This window comes from Lycorma delicatula, chromosome 1, assembly GCF_047948215.1.
Source record: "Lycorma delicatula isolate Av1 chromosome 1, ASM4794821v1, whole genome shotgun sequence".
NCBI lineage: Eukaryota > Metazoa > Arthropoda > Insecta > Hemiptera > Fulgoridae > Lycorma > Lycorma delicatula.
This window is the reverse complement of record NC_134455.1, coordinates 89,069,715-89,088,986: the sequence shown is the minus strand read 5'-3', so window position 1 is coordinate 89,088,986 and position 19,272 is coordinate 89,069,715. Positions and strand designations below refer to the sequence as shown.

The 19,272-nt window shown below is 34.3% G+C and overlaps 1 protein-coding gene across 1 annotated transcript in view; it reads right to left on the bottom strand.

The window, feature by feature from the left end:
- The window catches only part of Dhc98D (Dynein heavy chain at 89D), a 392,049-nt gene that overhangs the window by 87,867 nt on the left and 284,910 nt on the right, over positions 1-19,272 (bottom strand). Inside the window, exons 58-60 of the mRNA XM_075354119.1 lie at positions 17,525-17,711; positions 13,430-13,622; positions 4,243-4,395 (exon numbers count right to left, since the gene is read on the bottom strand). Of these exons, the coding sequence (XP_075210234.1) occupies positions 4,243-4,395; positions 13,430-13,622; positions 17,525-17,711 (533 nt within the window). The remainder of the gene's footprint in view (positions 1-4,242; positions 4,396-13,429; positions 13,623-17,524; positions 17,712-19,272) is intronic.

Sequence of the window (19,272 nt, the reverse complement as noted above, 5' to 3'; positions counted from 1 at the left end):
TAAGTCAAAGAAAAGCATGATGAACAGCATCCAGCATCTTAAGCATAGTATCACACACTGAAGAGTAGGCGATGCAACCATAATCCAAATGGGACTGAACTAAAGAATAATAAAGCTGCAACATACATGATTGATTGGCTCCCAACTGGTGTTGCTGCTAAGAACTCGTAGCATATCTAGAATTTTTAAGGTAGAACACCTCGCTTTTAACTGTTTTATATATATGACCCACGTAAGACAGCTATCAAAAAGCAAACCTAAAAACTTAGTGTCAGGAAAGATAGCAAATGGCTCTCCATTGACAAAGACTTGTGGAATAAAAGGTTCTTGAAGGCGAGAGAAGACTGAACATTTTGTTTTCTCAGATGAGAATGTGAAGCCAATGATCTTGGACCAAGCTTCAATGCAAAGTTGTAGTATTCTGTAGTACTCTCAGCTGTGGCTGTTGAATGGAAGGTGATTTTATATATATATATATATATATATATATATAATATATTTAGTGAAATCATCAACAAATAAGGAACATGAAACAGTTGGTTGCACAAATTTAGTAGTACTGTTGATGGCTACAGCAAACAAGGTGGCACTTTGGAGAACAGGTGAGGCACTTCCATTCTCCGAAGTGACACTACTCAACACAAATCCTCATCACAAACATGTAAAGTTCTGTTATTTAAGAGAACCCTAATAAAGGCAAGCATATTGCCCATGACACCCCATTCTTTAAGGGTATTTAGAATACCACGTTGCCATGCAGTAGCGTATTTCCCCTTATGTCAAAGAAGATAGAAGTAACAAGGTGCACCTCACTCAGAAAATCATAATTGGCAGAAACCACACTGTTCTGGAGAAATAAGGGCATTTTTCCCTAAATAACATGGAAGTCTGCAATTCACCATTCTCTCAATCACTTCGCACAAAATTCTTGTCAAGGAGTAGGGTGGCAGTCTGAGGAGCATGATTTATCTTTACCAGGTTTAAATACTGATATGAAATGGCTTTCAACCAGATGGGTGGCAAGACTTGTGTGGAGAACATAAATATGCAATAGTTGTTGTAGCTTCAAATTGGGAAGGTGTGAAAGCATACAAAGATGAATGTTGTAAAGTCCACATGAGGCGTCACGTGAGTTTTTTAATGCATGCAACAACTCATCAAATGTAAAGGGAGCATTTAATTCACAGGATGAATCACAAAATTTTAAAAGTACTGTTTCCATCTGTATCCGAGAAATTTGCTAGTATATGATAAGTTATGAACACCGAACAACAACAATCTGCCAAGTTGTTGGAGGGATCTCTAAGATTTACTGATGCTTGTGGGATGTATCAACTAGCATTCTTCAGCACCAGGGAGGTAAAAAAGATAAGTTCATCAAAGGTGTCAGAACTAACATCATATTGTGATGGAAAGGTTTTATGATATCATTCCAATTTGCTTTTTCAAAAATTCATTTCTCTGGTCTTTTGCTCACTACGCAATCAAGACCAAAAGCAATAGTAAATGGCTTATGGTCACTGCTGTAAAAGTCATTACAAACAGACAAATTAAAATGAGGGAGTTAACTTGGAAGCATGATGCGAGGTTATTGTTTGACAAATTGGGAAGCCAGATGATGACGCCTCTGTGGCGCGAGTGATAGTCTTGGCCTTTCATCCGGAGGTCCTGGGTTCGAATCCCAGTCTGGCATGGCATTTTCACTCTATACTAAAATTTTCATTCATCTCATCCTCTGAAGCAATACCTAGTGGCAGTCCTGGAGGTTAAAAAAGAAAAAGTACTAGATAATGGCGACAAACATGCACGATCCATCATTCAGCAGACACATCCAAGTCTTGTCTCACTCTATTTATGATCTTTCCTTGAAGGGAACAGACTGTTGAGCCCCATGAAATATGGTGGACATTTAAATCTCCTACTATTAATGACAGAGATGGAATTTGAATGAAGAGATTTTGTATATCTATTGCATCGAACTCTTAAGTTCAGTGAGAGGTATAAATTGCAGATGTGCAATTTGAAAGGGACAGAGATTTTTATGGTGACTGCAGGAATGAGGGTATCCTTGTAGCAGACACCTTGTCCTGCATCAAGATAGCAATCTCACCACTCTTTACTGTTTGTGAGACAGTCATATTTCTCACAGAAATAGTCCTTGAGTGTTACTGCATCTTGTTGCAGAATATTAAAGTTTCTTGTGTACTCATCAATACTGTAACGTCTTCAATGCAAGACTGAAGATCTTGAACGTTCTACTGGATTATGTTCATTAATAAATTAATTGTAGGTATAGAATTATACACACAAACACATACACACACAACGCATACAGTACATACACATATAATGCATTTGCAGGGGCTTGTCTTGATGTAGCAGTGACAAATGAGACGTTTGGTTTAATCAGGTTACTAGAGTTCAGCAACTTTTTATACACTCTTCATGCAACTGGAAAAAATAGCTTCTGCTCAGTACAAATTTTCTTCTCTTCTTTAAAAGTTGGGCAATCCTGGGAGCAAGCTAAATGTGATCCACTGCAGTTTGCACAGTTTTCACCCTCTTGACAATTAGTGTCATTGTGATCTTCTTTAGGACACTGAGAACATATTTTTGAGCAACATGTTCTGCAGCCATACCCTTGACAGTAGATACATCACTGAGTTGTGGATGAAAGGTTGTACTCAAACCGAAAGGTTCTCCAGTGGTATGGGAAGGTGCAGGTTCTTCCATTTTGCCCAGGCATTCCATTATTCGCTTTACCTCTACAACAACTTGGAAATGAAGCTCATTTATTACTTCAGTAATGTCAATCTCTTTAAGATCCCAGAAAAAAATTATTCCATGGCTAGTATTTAAGATTTTGCGACATATCCTTCTTATGTTTATACCACCCATGTTGGCAAGACAGAAGAGAGATCGACTTTGCACATCATTAAACGTTTATATTAGTATTGATCCATCTCTTAATTTTTGTTGTTCTTTGGTGAATCACATGATCCTGTTACTACTTTGCTGATCAAGAAAGATGAGACCTTGTGAAGGGTTCTACATGTCTAATATTTTTAAACTGTAGATGGGATGTCTAATAATTTACATTTTCTATCTTCCATAGGTCTGTTATCCTCATCAGACAATGCTGATCAAAGAGTTTTCACAAGACTCTTTGGTGGTTTTTTCAGATGGACCACCAATCATCATAGAGATTATTTTAGGACTAGTAATTTTGATCCCATGAATACCAGGGAAATACAAGACTAGCTCTGCAGAGTGCAAGTTGTGAAAGATTGTGTGCAAACTGTTGTCCATGTTTGAAGCTGATGAGAAGTGCGTTTTTTTAATTTTATTACTGAAGATGAAGCTTGGTGTATCAAAATGATCCTGAAAGTAAGGGACAATCAATGAAGTGGCCACATAGTACTTTAACTAAGCCTAAGAAGTTCAAATTCAGAAATTTGCAGCTAAGGTGATAGTTCTTGTTTTCTGGGATTAGAAAGGAACCATTTTGTTGGATTTTCTTTAATAGAGCTCAATAGCGAACAATGAATATTATATTACATCATTAAAAAAATCTCCAAGAAGCTATCAAAAACATAAGACTTGAAAAAATTGTCATTACATTAAACTGTTTCTTAATACTTGGGCCAAAAAAATGCCTTAGGCAATTGGGATGGTCAGCTGTTCCCCATCCCACTTCAGCTCAAATTTTATGCCATCAGTGCAATTTCACTTCTTTGGTGCAATGTAATATGTCTTTGGGATACCAGATTTAGTGAAACAGAAGATGTAAAGATGCCAAACAGAAGATGTATAGAAATCACTTTTTTTCAAAGTGCTTTCAGAAGTGGGCGAAAAGATTATGATGAGTGAAAATGTATTGAATACAACAGAGATGTTTTTTAATAGTAATATTCAGTGCAAAATGGCTTATTTTATATTTGTAAATAATCACTTTTGTTAATAAATAAATTATGAACCAACAAACATTAGTTTTAGTACAATCCTAATATAAATACATGTTGTGTACAAGGTCTGTTAAAAAATTAACCTAACCATTATGTTATAAAAATATTGAAATATGTTTTAATATACGTAAACAACCAATGCTTTCTTTACAAATAATTTTTTCTTTGTTTCTCATAAATTAATTAGCACAGAATCTTTTCTTTTTTCACTGCACTCATTCAATTGTTATTATAAGTAATAATATAAATTGCAATTTACATAAAACTTAATACTTACAGTATTGTATTCTTTTTCGAGAGCAGCTACTCTTTCTTGTTTTGGTTTAACTTCTTTATAAACAACACAATAACCAAGTACAGCTTCAACAAATTTTAGTAAGCCAAAACCTGCTTTACTTATAGTTTGCATCTCTTCAAGTTTTTTTGATGTCTGCAATATAATGGTTCATGAACAATAATGGAAAACAAAAACATGAATATTATTACATCCGCTTATATATATTAGTTAGCATAAATGTAAAATGTCCTTCTCATGAGAATGAGTGTAACTATAAAAATCAAGGAGGAAAATATATAAATATATACTATCATCCCAATTGTGACTTTGCCTGCCTCCCCCTATATGGTTACTTGTTTCCCCTTGTGATCATTGCTCACCTTGTTTGCCCTTCCTGATTAGCCAAAAGGGCTCAGCCCCTTGGACCCCGTTGTGTTCATTAAACTCATACTTGTGAGAATAATAATGATAAATAAAAATTAAAGCCTGTTCAATTTCATAGTAGTCTTATAATTTCTTCAGAGCAACAATTTAGTCAGTACATGATTCAAAACTTTGAGTGATCTAAGAATGTGGGTTTCAAAACAGACAGCACTTCCATCTTGAATATATATTCGCTATAACTGGTTACTCGTATGAAGTACGGATAAAAATATATTTTGCCCGGTTCTTAGCATTACTCGACAAACACCACTAAGAGGTGACCGTAATTCATTTATCATTCTTTTTTTAAATTTTTTAGTTACTTTTATTTTATGTTTTTTTTTTTTTTCTAGTAACTAGAGGCAGGTGCAGTCAGTCACATTGCCCATATGATAACAGTGTCTATGTTGGTTGAGCCGCTGCGCTATACATCGTTGCACCCCTTAAAAAATTGAAATTAAGAAAAAATCCCTTTCGGCACAGGAAGGCAGAGGTAGATTTCACCAGTGCTAAGTAGAGGATAAAAGAGATCTCCACTTTGAAGTTAAGAAAAACTTCTATTTACTCAATATACAATGGCTGCATGTGAAAAAAGTTCCACATGTTTAGGATACAACAAGCCCCATCTTCTTACAATTCCAGTAACATTTTGGTCATCACTTGCCATAAGGAAGGGATGTCAAAAGGGTTACCGTATGGATTGGTCATATAAAATCTTTTAGGCCCTAAAAGGTCATAAAACGTTTTAGGCCCTTATCCAAAGAACAGTAGGATCTTTAAACAAATTTGATATTTTAGGTATTTTTTTTTTTTTCCCTACTCCCTCGGGCCGGTTATCCAATTAAGTATACGCAGCCCGAGGAAGTGTCCTTTTACTCAAAGGAGGCCTCCCCACCCACGGACTGTATGTCCGGCACGGTAGGTCAGCCCCCCGGTCGGATCTTTTCTTTTTGTTTTCTTTACATTGCCTGCCTCAAATCCCCAGGGCAGGAACCGAGTCTGACCGACTATGCCGTCCCCAGCCCCAGCCCCGGGAACCGGGTCTCGGTCTTTTGGTGTTGCCTGCCTCTGACCCCGCAGAAGGTAGGCCAGGCCTGACTATGTCGTTCCCAGCCACCAACTACGAAGCCGGGTCTCGGTCTTTACATTCCCAGTCCGATCTCGTAACGCTTACTCACGGTCATAGGTTTCATAAAGAGACAATACTCATGAATATCCTAGTTCTACAATTACTTCAGTCTTTATTAGTTAACAGGTGCAACATACAATAAAGCCGAGGTGCATGCGGAGACTAAAACCCTACGTTTAGATGATCTTGGGGCATCTCGGCCAGCTAATAGCCTTGTGAAGGCTTGTAGTAATCCTTCGACTCTCTCGCATATATATACTATATGAGCACTAAAGCTTAAGGTTTTATCAATTATCACTCCCAGATATTTAGCCTGATTGACACATTCAAGCCTATGTTCCCCTATCTTAAGTTCAAGATCTCGCAGCCGCCTCCTTCCCGCCAACATAATATATTGACTTTTATCTACTGAAAGTGTTAATCCTTTGTCAGTTAGCCAGTTATTTACGATCTCTAGAGTGTCATTGCTCCTTTGTTCGAGGACATCTTCTGATCTCGCAGAGGTGAGTATCGCTAAATCATCAGCATAGGCCACTATTTCCGTCTCTTCAGGTAGCTGTAGTCGTAATACATCATCAATGACCAGTAACCAAAGTAATGGTCCCAGTACTGACCCCTGGGGGACACCACCATGAACTTGGTATCGTATGTCACCATCAAGCGTGCTAACCGTAGTCCATCTTTCAGACAGGTATTCGGAGATCTGTCTCCTAATGTAAGGGCTTATTCGCCTTCTGATTAAAGCCGCCATGATGGAGTCCCACTGGACGGTCCCAAAAGCATTTCTAATGTCGAGCATAACCAGTAAAGGAATCTTCCTGGTGCGCCATGTTCCTGCCTTGACTGTTATAGCCCAGCTAGTTATCTTTTCAATCGCCTGAAGCAACGATTTGCCACGCCTGAACCCATACTGGTTGTTATGAATACCCCTGCCTGTCTCTAACTCAAGCAGTAACCTTTCTGCGATCAATCTCTCAGCCACTTTCCCGATATTGTTTATGAGGCTCAACGGGTGGTAACCAACCACTTCTGCATTAGCAGTCTTCTTGGGCAAGAACACAGTGCGCGACTCCCTCCAACAATTAGGGAAGGTCCTGTTCTGCAAGCAATAACTTGCCACATCTGTCATTTGCCAAGGGGCTTTCATCATAAGTCCCTTGAGGATCGCAGCAGGAATACAGTCTGGACCCGGACTCTTTTTGATCCTGAGTCTAGATACCGCCAAGGTGAACATCTTTGTGGGAGTCTCTCGATTAGTTCTTCATCGTTAAGTTCAGTGTCTAAAATGTCTGCCTGTTCCATTAAAAACATCTCGGTTTGAGTAGCCTGTGTCACCACATTTAGTGGTGGTGACATCTCAGATAGGGCCTTCGGACCCATATAAATTTTCTTAAGTTCGAGCTCGTGCTCGCCGATGTATTTGGTAAGTCCAGGGCCCATGTGCTGCTTTAGATCCATCATCACAAGACCAAGTTGGTATATGATGCTACCTAGACTATTAGGATTGGACTCCTCCTCGGAGGAGGAGCCCTGCCTGAAACGCTTCTTGCCTTTTGAGTCGGCCACCTTTTTAACATTCGCGGATTTGGAAGTTCCAGCTCTTTGTCCAGTCATATCTTCTGTTGGGAGTGACCCACGACGTCTCATTGTCCACGGTTGTACTCCTTGGACAATTCCGTGTCCAACGAATACCCACACGCCAAAATAGGGGGCCCCAAAATTTTTTGGGGGGGGGGGTTGGGGTTGGGGGTCGGTAAAATGTATGTGTTGAAAAATGAGGTCCAAAAAGGTATTAAGAAAGTTATAGCGATACTTTGTTTTGGTCATTCCTTGCCGTGAGGGTTGGTCATATAAAAAATTGTTTCAGACAAAAGTTTTAGATAATCTTTAGAGGACTATACGACCACTTTAAACCAATTTGATACTGTGGTATGAATTTTTTTGTCTTCAAAACCCCATTTTTTCCACCCCTTTGGGCCAATGGTTGATGATATCAAAAAACTTTACTTAGATGAGTTATATCCCTTATAGTCCTTTATAGCCCTTATCCAAAGAATAGTAGGAACTTTAAACTAATTTGATATTTTACTTAATAGAAATGTTATAGCGATATTTTGGTTTTTCGAAAAAGCCTTCCCATTTCCACCGCCATGGTGTGATTTTACCTATTAACGAACGTGACCAAGAATTTGGGTCATTATATTTTATGTATCAATTTGAAAGAGACTGGCGTAAAATTACGGCAGTAATTGTGTTCATATATAAATGTAAATATAAACTTTTGAACTGACAGTGGTTTTGGGGTCAGGGGGATGTGAAACGTAAAGTTATGTCAAACTTTTTCAGAAGTTGAATCATGGTACCCATTACAATAGGTAGCTTTCTTATGAAGTCTACCTAATACCTGAAAATGGTTTTTAGACACCGTGTTTAATCAAGTACCCCCTGCACTTTTTTTCTTAGAATTGGAGAGAAAAAATAAGGATGCGGGGCTTACTTGAAACATAGCCTTTAGCCAGGATAATTTATGTAAAGTAAACGTTTACTTAGAAGTACCTAAATTCAATCACATATAGTTACATTAGCCTTTTGTTTATCAATACCGGATGCAGCTTATACAGAATACATCCTTAATTATTAACATCCTCTTCATATTATCGAAAGGAACGAAGTTACGGTATTTTTATAAAACTGATTCATTCTGTATAGGCTGCATTCGGTTCTAATGACACTACAGTTACAGTATCAGTTACCGATCGTCGTCTTGTCTATTTGCCATAGTTGTTATACTTTTTGTATATATGGACGATTATGTGCATTTTATCTGTTTAGTTTATCTTGTAAAATTTTATACAGTGATTTATTTTAATTATAGCATTAAAATGAGTACAAAAGGACAGCGTCTACAATCTTTTACAGTAAATGAAAAACTATGCTTATAGAAGAGGTTGAAAAAATTGGAAATCGGGCGGCGGAAGTAAATTTGACGTAGATGAAAGCTGCATTTGAGATTGGCGTAAGAAGAAACAACTTTTGGTGAAAGGCACTGGTAATAAACGGGCTTTTCGTGGCTTAAAACCAAAATACACAGATATCGAAAAAAAATTGTATGACTTTGTTATAGAAAAAAGGAAATGCGGTTATGCTGTCACGACAAAAATGTGTCAATCATATGCTCGTGAAATTACTAAATCATTGAATAAAGTTGATTTTAAAGCAAGCCGTGGATGAATAACACGATTTTTTGCACGAAATGATTTGTCAATAAGACGAAAGACGACCATTTCTAAACGACTTCCAGACGCGTATGAACAAAAAATATTACATTTTCAGAAATACATAATAAATCTTAGAAAAGATAAAGGCTATTTGCCTTCTCAAATAGGAAACACTGATCAAACCCCTGTATATTTTGAAATGCCATTTGACAAAACCATAAATAAAAAAAAGGTGAAAAGTGTGCACTGGTGGTAATGAAAAACGAAGGTGTAGTGTTATGCTTTGCATTACTTCTGATGGATCAAAATTACCCCGTACATTGTTTTTAAAAGAAAAATTCTTCCTACCGTACAGGTAAATGGAGTTATCAGAGCACAGGAATCAGGTTGGATGAACGAAACCTTAATTTTAGATTGGATCAGGTGTGTATGGCAAAAGCGATCAGGAGATTTACTTAATAAAAAAAATACCAGTAAGCTAGTAATGGATAGTTATCGGGGGCATATGAATGATAAAGTGAAAGACATTTTAAAAAAGGGTATGATAAACCAAGTAATAATTCCAGGTGGATTGACATCTCTATTGCAATCACTAGATGTCTGCATTAATAGACCGTTCAAATCTGCATTAAAACAACTGTACAGTAAATGGATGGCTGATGAAAATTTCTTTCTCAAGCCTACAGGAAGAATCAAACACCCAGATTTTAACCAAATTTGTGTTTAGATAAAATATGCTCGGGAAGGTATTTCCACAGAATTAGTAAGGAAAAGTTTTTAAAAATGCGGGATAACTAATGAACTTGATGGTGATGAAGATGATCACTTTGGCAGAGCGACGAGGAGACTACCGGTAACTCTTCTACAGACATTGCCAGTGACAGTGATTAATTAAAAATAAAATCCCATATTAAAAAGTGTATTGAAATGAACCTTTTTAACATGATACTTTCTTTTCGTTTTACTGGCCTACTGATTCTGAACTTATCTTGTACTTACGGTAATTAATTATTAATGTAATAATAATATTGTAATTTAAAAAAAAAACGAATTAAATGCTTTACTTTCTGAATATTTTCGTATTTACGTATTTTTTTATCATGTCTGTTGCACTTTAATACTGGTAAATAGTCGATTTTTTTTTTAGATTTTCCGTCTGGAAAATCGAGTTGTGGGGCTTATTCGGGGCGGGGGGTACTCAAATAAATACAGAATTATCTAATTATTTTTTGCAAGCCCCAATTTAGTGAATATATTGTTTAGTATAATCAGAAATGGGGAAAATTTACAATCATTGTTAAATTTTTTTTTTTACATTTCTTCATCCCTTTCAAGGTCAAATTTTGAAAAATCTAGAATTAGTTTTTAGAAATTAAAATGAAGATTACCGAAAAATCAAGTTATCTTCATTTGCAACCAAGAAAATTAAAAAAACCAGGAAATTTCTTTGTTACTCCATTTTAACCCTTTACTCAGAATTTCAAAAAATCCTTTCTTAGTGTATGTATACCATATGAAGAATGTGTATACAAGTTTTCATCAATGTATCTTCAGCAGTTTTTGCTGGGTGTTGGTGAATCAGTCAGTCAGTCAGGAGAAGTTTTTTTTAAACATACACACACACACACATATATATATATATATATATATATATATATATATATACATATATGTATATATATATATATATATACATATATGTATTTGTTCCTATATAGTATGTATATATGTATATGTCACAAGTGTTGGGGGTTATGATGAGATAATTACAGAATAACATAAAGTACATTATAAATTTGATCCAGAGTTTAACAAGAAAATGTTTTAATTGAAATTAAAATTAATTCATTTAAAACTACAATTTCTTGTTAATTGAGTATAATTAAAACTACTGTTAGTAAAATAATTGAAAACAGCAGTTAGAAGTACATTACGAACTTAGTATTCTCTACTGTACTGGCTCATAAAAGACTTATTTTCAAAAAATACAAAATTATAAAAAAAATAAAAAATCATTGTCATGTGAAAACACGTATTTTTAATGCAAACTTAACACATGAATGACAATAAAGACCAAGAATGATACTTCAGCTGCTGTGAAACTGCTCTGACATTATTCCCCCACACTTTCTCTTATATTATTCTCTAATAAAAAACTAACATAAGACAATATTCAATCATGAATAATACTGACAATGGAAAATGAGCACACACAGTAAATAATTCTAGTGCTCATATAGTTAAAAGAGTGGCAAAGATAAAGAAAAAAGAAAAGTACATTATGTAATTACATAATGCATCTACTCAAAAATTATTATGGCATCAATTAAATTCTAGCCCAAAAAAAGATTTAACCGCGTAGGAGGTAACATTTGATCTCATCAGAATACAACGTATTCTTAAAGCGCAATGGTAGATTTAATTAACAGTGGATCTAAAACAAAATCTGTTTAACATGATGTAAGTTAGTTTTTAAAGATCTCTTTCACAAAATACAGTGCAAAATATTTTTTGAAGGTGAAAGAATGTAATATATACTGATAGTCTGTGTTAGTTATTTACATGAAGTTTAACTTATGTATTATGATTCATTTGTTGGTACTGCATCTTCAACTTTTTTATACAATTAAAGTTTATAACAACAATGTCTATAATCACAACTAACAATTGCATTGTTTTTTTCCCATGCATAACCTAGATTTTTAGACGATTAAAATAATTTTTTTATGGGTAAAAGTCAGAAAGAAGTATAGATATTACCTGTGCAGAAACTTATGTGTGTTAGTTGTGTAATAGGTGTGTAGAAACCAGTTGAAAAAGTAAATGCTGTACCATAGTAAATTACGGCAAGCATTTATAAACTCTTGGAGAAAACTGTAAAAGGTATAAAAAAAGACAGAAAAAAGATTTCTGATTTAAGGTATAAAAAGACAAAAAAGATTTCTTAAGTATCGCATACAAATGCAAAATCAACAAGGGGGTTGAAATGGGACTATAAAAAATAGTACAAAAAACTAATCAAATGAAAATTAAAACCATTGACATGAAAAATAAGTAAATATAACAATTAAAATTTATAAAAATAAATAAAACAATAAAATTAAATTAAATATGCAGTTACATGTGTACTTAAACAATAAATTTAGACAGGAGAGACAAGAGAAAGACAAGATAAAGTGATCAGCTGAAAGTCTCACATTGATTATTTTCTTGACAATACAGTGTCTTTAATATAAAAATCGTTTTTCTTGATAGTAGGCACTCGCTTACACTGTCTTCAATTGAGATTTCATGAGCACATAGATATTTGGAATGGATTACTCTGCCTATGAAGTTAGCTGAAATAAGCCTCCCAGACATCTGTAATGGTTGTTTGTGGCCAGGGATTCCTGCCTAACTAGAAATCCAGCAAAAACTGATATTATTGCATATGAGATCAGAGGTAGAAGCTGTATGTCTGAAAATGCGGTGTGATCAGTAGAGATTTGAATGGACTTGTACATCGTAGTAGTAAAACAAGAACTTGCATTGTTAAATATTCATTTCACATTTTTAGCGGATTACCAAAGAACTTTTGGAAATCGCTACTGTGCCTGGTCATGTTTATATTGATATATATGTATGTATAAGATTAACTGATTTTGACAAAACTTGATGGAGTGATATAAACCTATTGGGAATAGAGCCCTGTTTATTTTCAAGTGAATAGTTCACAGAAACTGGAGATCGAGCCAAAAAGACAGACTTTTGTTATTGAATCTTCTCCATTATTTGTCCACTGATTATTTGTCACTGAATTAAATCATGCACTAAATGAAAATACAGGTTAATTTAAGTATACATCAAATATTAAGCTTTTTAACATACACTGTATAATAAAAAATATTTTTAGAATTATAACAACAATAATACAGGCTAGAATGCAAAATAATTAGCTTAATATTTAAAATAAAAAAAGTAGTAAAAAATATTTTAGAAAAAGCTTTCGTAAAATGTACTTTTTCAAAAAAACTAAATGTATGTGCTGATTTTGCGTAGATATATACTTAAATGGAGCTATAGTTTTCATGAAAAGATTAGTTTAGTGTATGATTTAATTCAGTGGTAACAGATAATGAAGATCATTTTTTCGGTCTTAAATTGAGTGTAACTCAAGAACAACTCAACAAATCTTGCTCAAATCTTCACATGCACAACTTCAGATCCACTACTACAGTATATCTCCATTTCTATGAAGTTGATCTTGTAGTATTGGAGACTTTTGAGTCAAAATTTTATACGTAGTTTCTAAGTTGAGTACTGCTTACCTTTCTTAGCTTCATTCTTTTATCACTTGTCGACTGGTTGGTTTTTAAGAAAAATACTACATTTTTAAGATTAAACTTAATTATAGATGATAAAGCAATATGCAATATACCTTCATATGTGCTCTTACAGCTGCTTGTTGTTTTGCAGTAATTGCATTACAATCCATTTCTCTCAAACGATTTAAAAAGTTAGGATCAGCCATCATACCTTTAGCAGTTTTCCAAGAGATTTCTCTTATACCTCTCAGGATAGCGACACATTCACAAATTACTTGCACTGGTTCTGGTGGTGTAGCAAATGACCTGTGAATAAAAAATATTAATAAGATTATGATTCTTATATATATATATTTTTTTTTCTTAAATCAATACTTATAAAACCCATATTTCTCTGTACCAATACATTGTATTTTTTATAATCAAAAATCAACTTGAACAACCCAAGTAAAGAATTACAAAGTAAATGAAATCACACTTACCTTATTTTTTTCCTTTCCTTTATTCCTGTAGCACTTTTGTGGGATCCTGCATCATCAGTTGTATATAAATTATATAAAATTGCAAATCAAACAATAATTTTTTTTTTAAGAATAAAAACTAATGGTTAAATGAAAACACGAACTTCACGTTTTGTATATGTGACAGTAATTTTAATATTATAATCTATTTATTTTTATTGTTGTTTGATATGTAATTTTATATAATTTATATACAACTGATGATGTGGGATACTGCGAAAGTGCTGTTGAAATAAAGAAAAGAAAAAAATAAGCTAAGTGTCATTTTTGATTATAAAATGGTTTTTGATTATAAAAAATACAATATATATATATATTGTATTTTTTTTAAGTACTTTCACAGGAACAGCATCCACAGTCATGATTCAATTTAATTAAACTGCTTATTAAAAAAGATATTACAAATATTAAAATTAAAAACACTAAAATAAACCATGCACATGGTGTATATAAAAACATGTTCACATAAAAATCTAGTGGAGTCATGCTGGGCTCCTTGGTGGCCACCGTGAGTTAGGCCCTACTCTTCCAATCCACTGGTTTTGAAACTTAATGTTTAATGCAACCCAAACACAGTTTTTGTAATGCAACAGAGCACCATCTAGCTGACAGAAAATTAATCCATTTTTACTTCAACACTGTCAATTTGTGGAAAGGCATAAAGTTCAACCATATCACAGAAAATATCCCCATTAACTGTGCTTTGTACAAAAATGAACAGGCCCACAATATGGCAATTCATCAGTCTGGTAGCAAACACCAACTGGGACAGTCATGCTGATGTTCGATAATTTCATGTGATGGCTCTGATCCCCTCAAATCCCGCAATTGTGTCTATTTACTGACCCACTAATGTGGAATGTCATCTAATCCGAAAAAATAACAATTTCCAAGAGTACTCATTTTCATCATGTTGTTGAGAATTAAAGCTGCAAACTCCGACCTTTTCACTTTATCATTGGGTTTGATTTCATTTAAGTTGTGTCTTTTACGCATGTAGTCTAAGCCTCTTATGCACCAGTAACACAGTAGATTTAGGTAATCCTAACTCTTAACTGCGATTTGCTAATGACTTTTTCAGGCTACGCATACAGATGCTTGGATCTTTTCCAAATTCTGTTCAGATACGGATGGCCTGCCTGGTGACTTCCCCTTTAAGAAATTGCCTGTTTCCTTAAACTGATTAAACCACTGGAGTATTGTTTTATTGTAGGCATGGCACCGCCATATTCATGTCAATAATTAAACAGAACAGTGATAACTGATCTTGTTTTGATAAACCAAATCATGCACTGAGCTTTTTAATGTGGTTTTGTTATGAATGAGAGTGAGATTGCAAACTGGAAATGTAGTGAAGGTCACATAGTGGTGTCAACCGTGTATATTTACAATTAAAAAACTTAATAATATAATTGAAAATAAATATGAAAATCAACTGATTCCATTATTTCATTACAATTTTTTGGAACCAAGGAGTTCTTTTATAAACACTCCATATATGTAGTGTAATATATATATATATATATATATATATATATATATATACATACATATATTTACACGAGGGTTATTTTTTTTCAAGGTCCAATCGGTTGCGAAATAAAAACCCACGCAAAAATCAGATGAACCTTTGCACATATATGTGGCGCAGTGTCTCTAGTATGGCCTTCAATCACGCCGCGTCACTTTGTTTAATTCTGAACACGCAGCTATCACGTAAACATGTCTACAACAATAGCATCTCCCGCCAAGTGCAAAGGGTGTGCGGTAATTCGATTTCTTCAGGCTGAGGTGTATAATGCAGCTGAAATTCATCGACAAACATTAAAGCAGGACGTGCAGATGTTCATGACGTAGGCGGTCCAGGGAAGGAAGCGAGTGTCAACCGATGATCTTGTTGAGCCAGTGGATGAGGCAATTCGAGAAAATCGTCGGTTCACAATTTCTGTATTGAGTGATTTGTTTCCTGAAATTTCAAGGTCAGCTCTCTATACCATTATGAGTGAGAGACTTCAGTACCGCAAACTGTGTGCGAGATGGGTTCCCAAGATGCTGTCCGACCATCACAAAGCAATGAGAATGGACGCCTCTTTAACGCTACCACAATGAAGGAGAAAATTTTTTGAACAAAATTGTCATAGAGGACGAGACATGGGTCCATTTCGAAACTGAAGAAACAAGAGAACAATCCAAACAGTGGATGCATTCTCATTCTCCCAGTAAACCAAAGAAGTTCAAGCAAACGTTCTCCAACAGAAAGTATATGTCTACTGGGTTCTGGGACCGGAATGGAGTTCTCTTGGTGGAATTCATGGAACGTGGCATGACCATCACTGCAGCCTCATACCACGTCTATGAAGGGCAATTCAGGGTAAGTGGAGAGGAATGTTGTCATCAGGCATTGTCTTTCTCCCCATGACAATGCTCGGCCGCATACTGCAGCTGTAACAAATAAGCTCCTGCAGCGTTTTCGTTGGGGTTTGATTACCCACCATACCAGCCTGGACTTGGCTTCATCCAATTTTCACCTCTTTGCTCATATGAAACGCTGGCTAGGAGGACAACATTTTGGCACAGACATCGAGCTGCAGACCAGTGTAGAAACATGGCTGAAAACACAGGCAACTCCATTCTATGACGAGGGTATTGGAAAGTTGGTACCATGCTACGACAAATTTCTAAATCGGAGTGGCATCTATGTAGAGAAATAGCGTAACTATGTAAGTACTTGTTACAAAAAAAAAATATTTTTTATTTTCACTGTGGTTTTAATTTCGCGACCGATCGGACCTTGAAAAAAAATAACCCTCATATATATTACACAAGGTAGTTTAAAATATTCATGAATTTATTTTTATAAAAGCTTACATAAAAAAAGTTATATAGTACATTCTCCCTTCTAATTAGTTCCTTTGGCAACTATACACTTTTTTCAGCATCTTTAAATTTCTTGGAAACATTCCTACCCATTTTGAAATATCACCCCTGGCTGCACTATCAAGATGACCATCAACACAGTGTTTTTGTATCATTTCTCCTTTAGAGCTTTTTTAAGCAAGGAAACAAATAAAACTCAACTGGTGCCAAGTTGATAGGGTATGGTTGATGCTCCAGAGTTGTTCCACTGTGTTGTGCCAACAACACCTGGACAAGCATGGATTGTTATGTTGGTGCATTGTTATGTAAAAGAATCTAATTGCTTTTTTCTTACTGGATTCCATCAACAGAATATTGATATACATTTCCCTAGTTCATGATCACCCAGTCAGGAATAAATTCATAGTGAATGTACCCTGTGAATCAAGGAAAACTTCTAACATAGCTTTTCCTTTGTTTCTATTAAACTAAATTTCTGTTCTTGCAGAGGTGATGGTGATTTCCACTCTGATGACTGGTATTTTGTCTGTGCACCATACAAAGACATTATGTTGACATTTCATTGCCACAGATATATAGGATTATATATCTATGGCATTACATGCCATGCCTGAACGGGATTCAAACCTGCAACCACAACCGCAAATGCCAGATGAAAGGCCAAGATACTACTCAACCACTGGTCATCTCAGTCATCTTGGTTAAGAGAGGCTTGGTTAAGGGAGGCCCTACTGTAATATACATATTTATATTAAATAATTAGTCATAAATAACTATAATTTATGAAATAATTTTAACTGAATAATGTACCTGATCTCAGTTATATCAGCTTTTTCAAGTTCACCTAAAGCTGCCTTGGCAGCTAAAAGCGCTGGCATTGCTTCAGACAAAACTTCTTCAGCTTCAGCCTTTTCAGTAGATATTTCTTTACTTTTTATCTCAATTTCTTGTGCTTTTTCTGTAGCTATTTTCTTTTTTTCATGTGCTTGTTCAGTAGCTGTGAAAAAAGTTAATACAAGCAATCAGCATAAAAAATTCTCTTTTATTCAAATGAAATTCTTATGCTTATGAGGTTTACGTTCAATATTCTGGAAATTACACAAATACATAGAACCAGCCTAATACATAATAGCTTGCAAAAGCTATTATTCTTTAAATGTAGTGGCTGTTATGTGATTATTTGACCATTCATTTGCAAAATTTAATGCTAAATTTCACAAAATTAGTTTGAAAAAATTTGCTTGTAGGCATAATACTTTATTCTTTCATTTATTATGCTGCATACAATTTTTATGGAAATTTAATTAAACTAAACTTGTTAATGGAAAAGTAAAATTTCACACTTAATTTTTAGCATTTAAGTTTCATGAATGCACTTATACTATTAATGGCATTTAAACATTGATCAGAACTGATATTGGTAAAATTGATATAAACACAAATGACATATATGGAAGTTCTAAAAACTGTCTCTTATATTAATGATACATCATTAGATATATAAGATAGATATCCTGTAATATTATAAGATGTAGGATATCTTGAGACACTGATACCCTGCACTATCTTGTGATAATAATAGTTAAGTATATTTTTATTTTTTATGTAAAATAACTGAATAAAAAACAAAAATAAGATGAAAGTTAAATAATTTACTAAGGTGAATGGGGGGATTATAGATCTGCACGTGAAAATCAGAAAGAAGGTGAGTAGACATAAGTATGTACAAGTGAATTACATTATCATGAAAATCATAGCTAAATGAAGGAAATCAAAGTTAAATCATGCAATGCTTGATATCCTCTACAGGAATTCAAAAATGCTTCCAGTAGTGAGAAAACTAATGGGACAAATGCATTTACTGACATAGAAAGTACTTTGAAGTTGATTAAAATTTCAGTAAATAAAAATGATTAAAGCAATTTATTTTTAACAATTCCGGTTATTTTTGGGTACCCCATCATATAAAAAAAAAACAACTTTAAAAACCAATTAAACTTTTTAAATAGTACGCTTATTTCTCTTCATTATTAAAATAATTTTTTCTAACTTTTTAAAAATCATTTCATTTTGTTACAAAATACAAAAAAATAAAAGGTATACGTGTCTGCAGTGGGACAGCAAAATATTCTAACTAATTGTGGTATAATATTAATATGCTACATAACATCCATATGTCTGTGGGTAATTTTGACAGTCCTATTTTTATAACTCCCTGGTTTTATAATAAATTATAAAACCTTCTTCTAGGGCACTCTCAAAACTTTGTCTTGAGTAAATGTAAAGAAATTTTGCAATAAATTATGTAGAGCATATGAATACTTTTAGTCTTTACTTCTACAGATTTCTATGGACTAGGTCCTTGTGTAAAAAGAATCTCTTCTCGTGTACAAGAATATTATCTTGTGATGCAACCTTATTTTTACCTATGAAGAATGTAACTAGACTAGATGAGTTTTTTCTCAATATAATATTTGTACAATTTTTTTTACACTTAATAAAGGTAAAAGTTTTCTGAATGCTCAAAAGGGACTATTAATTATCCATAATGAAAACAT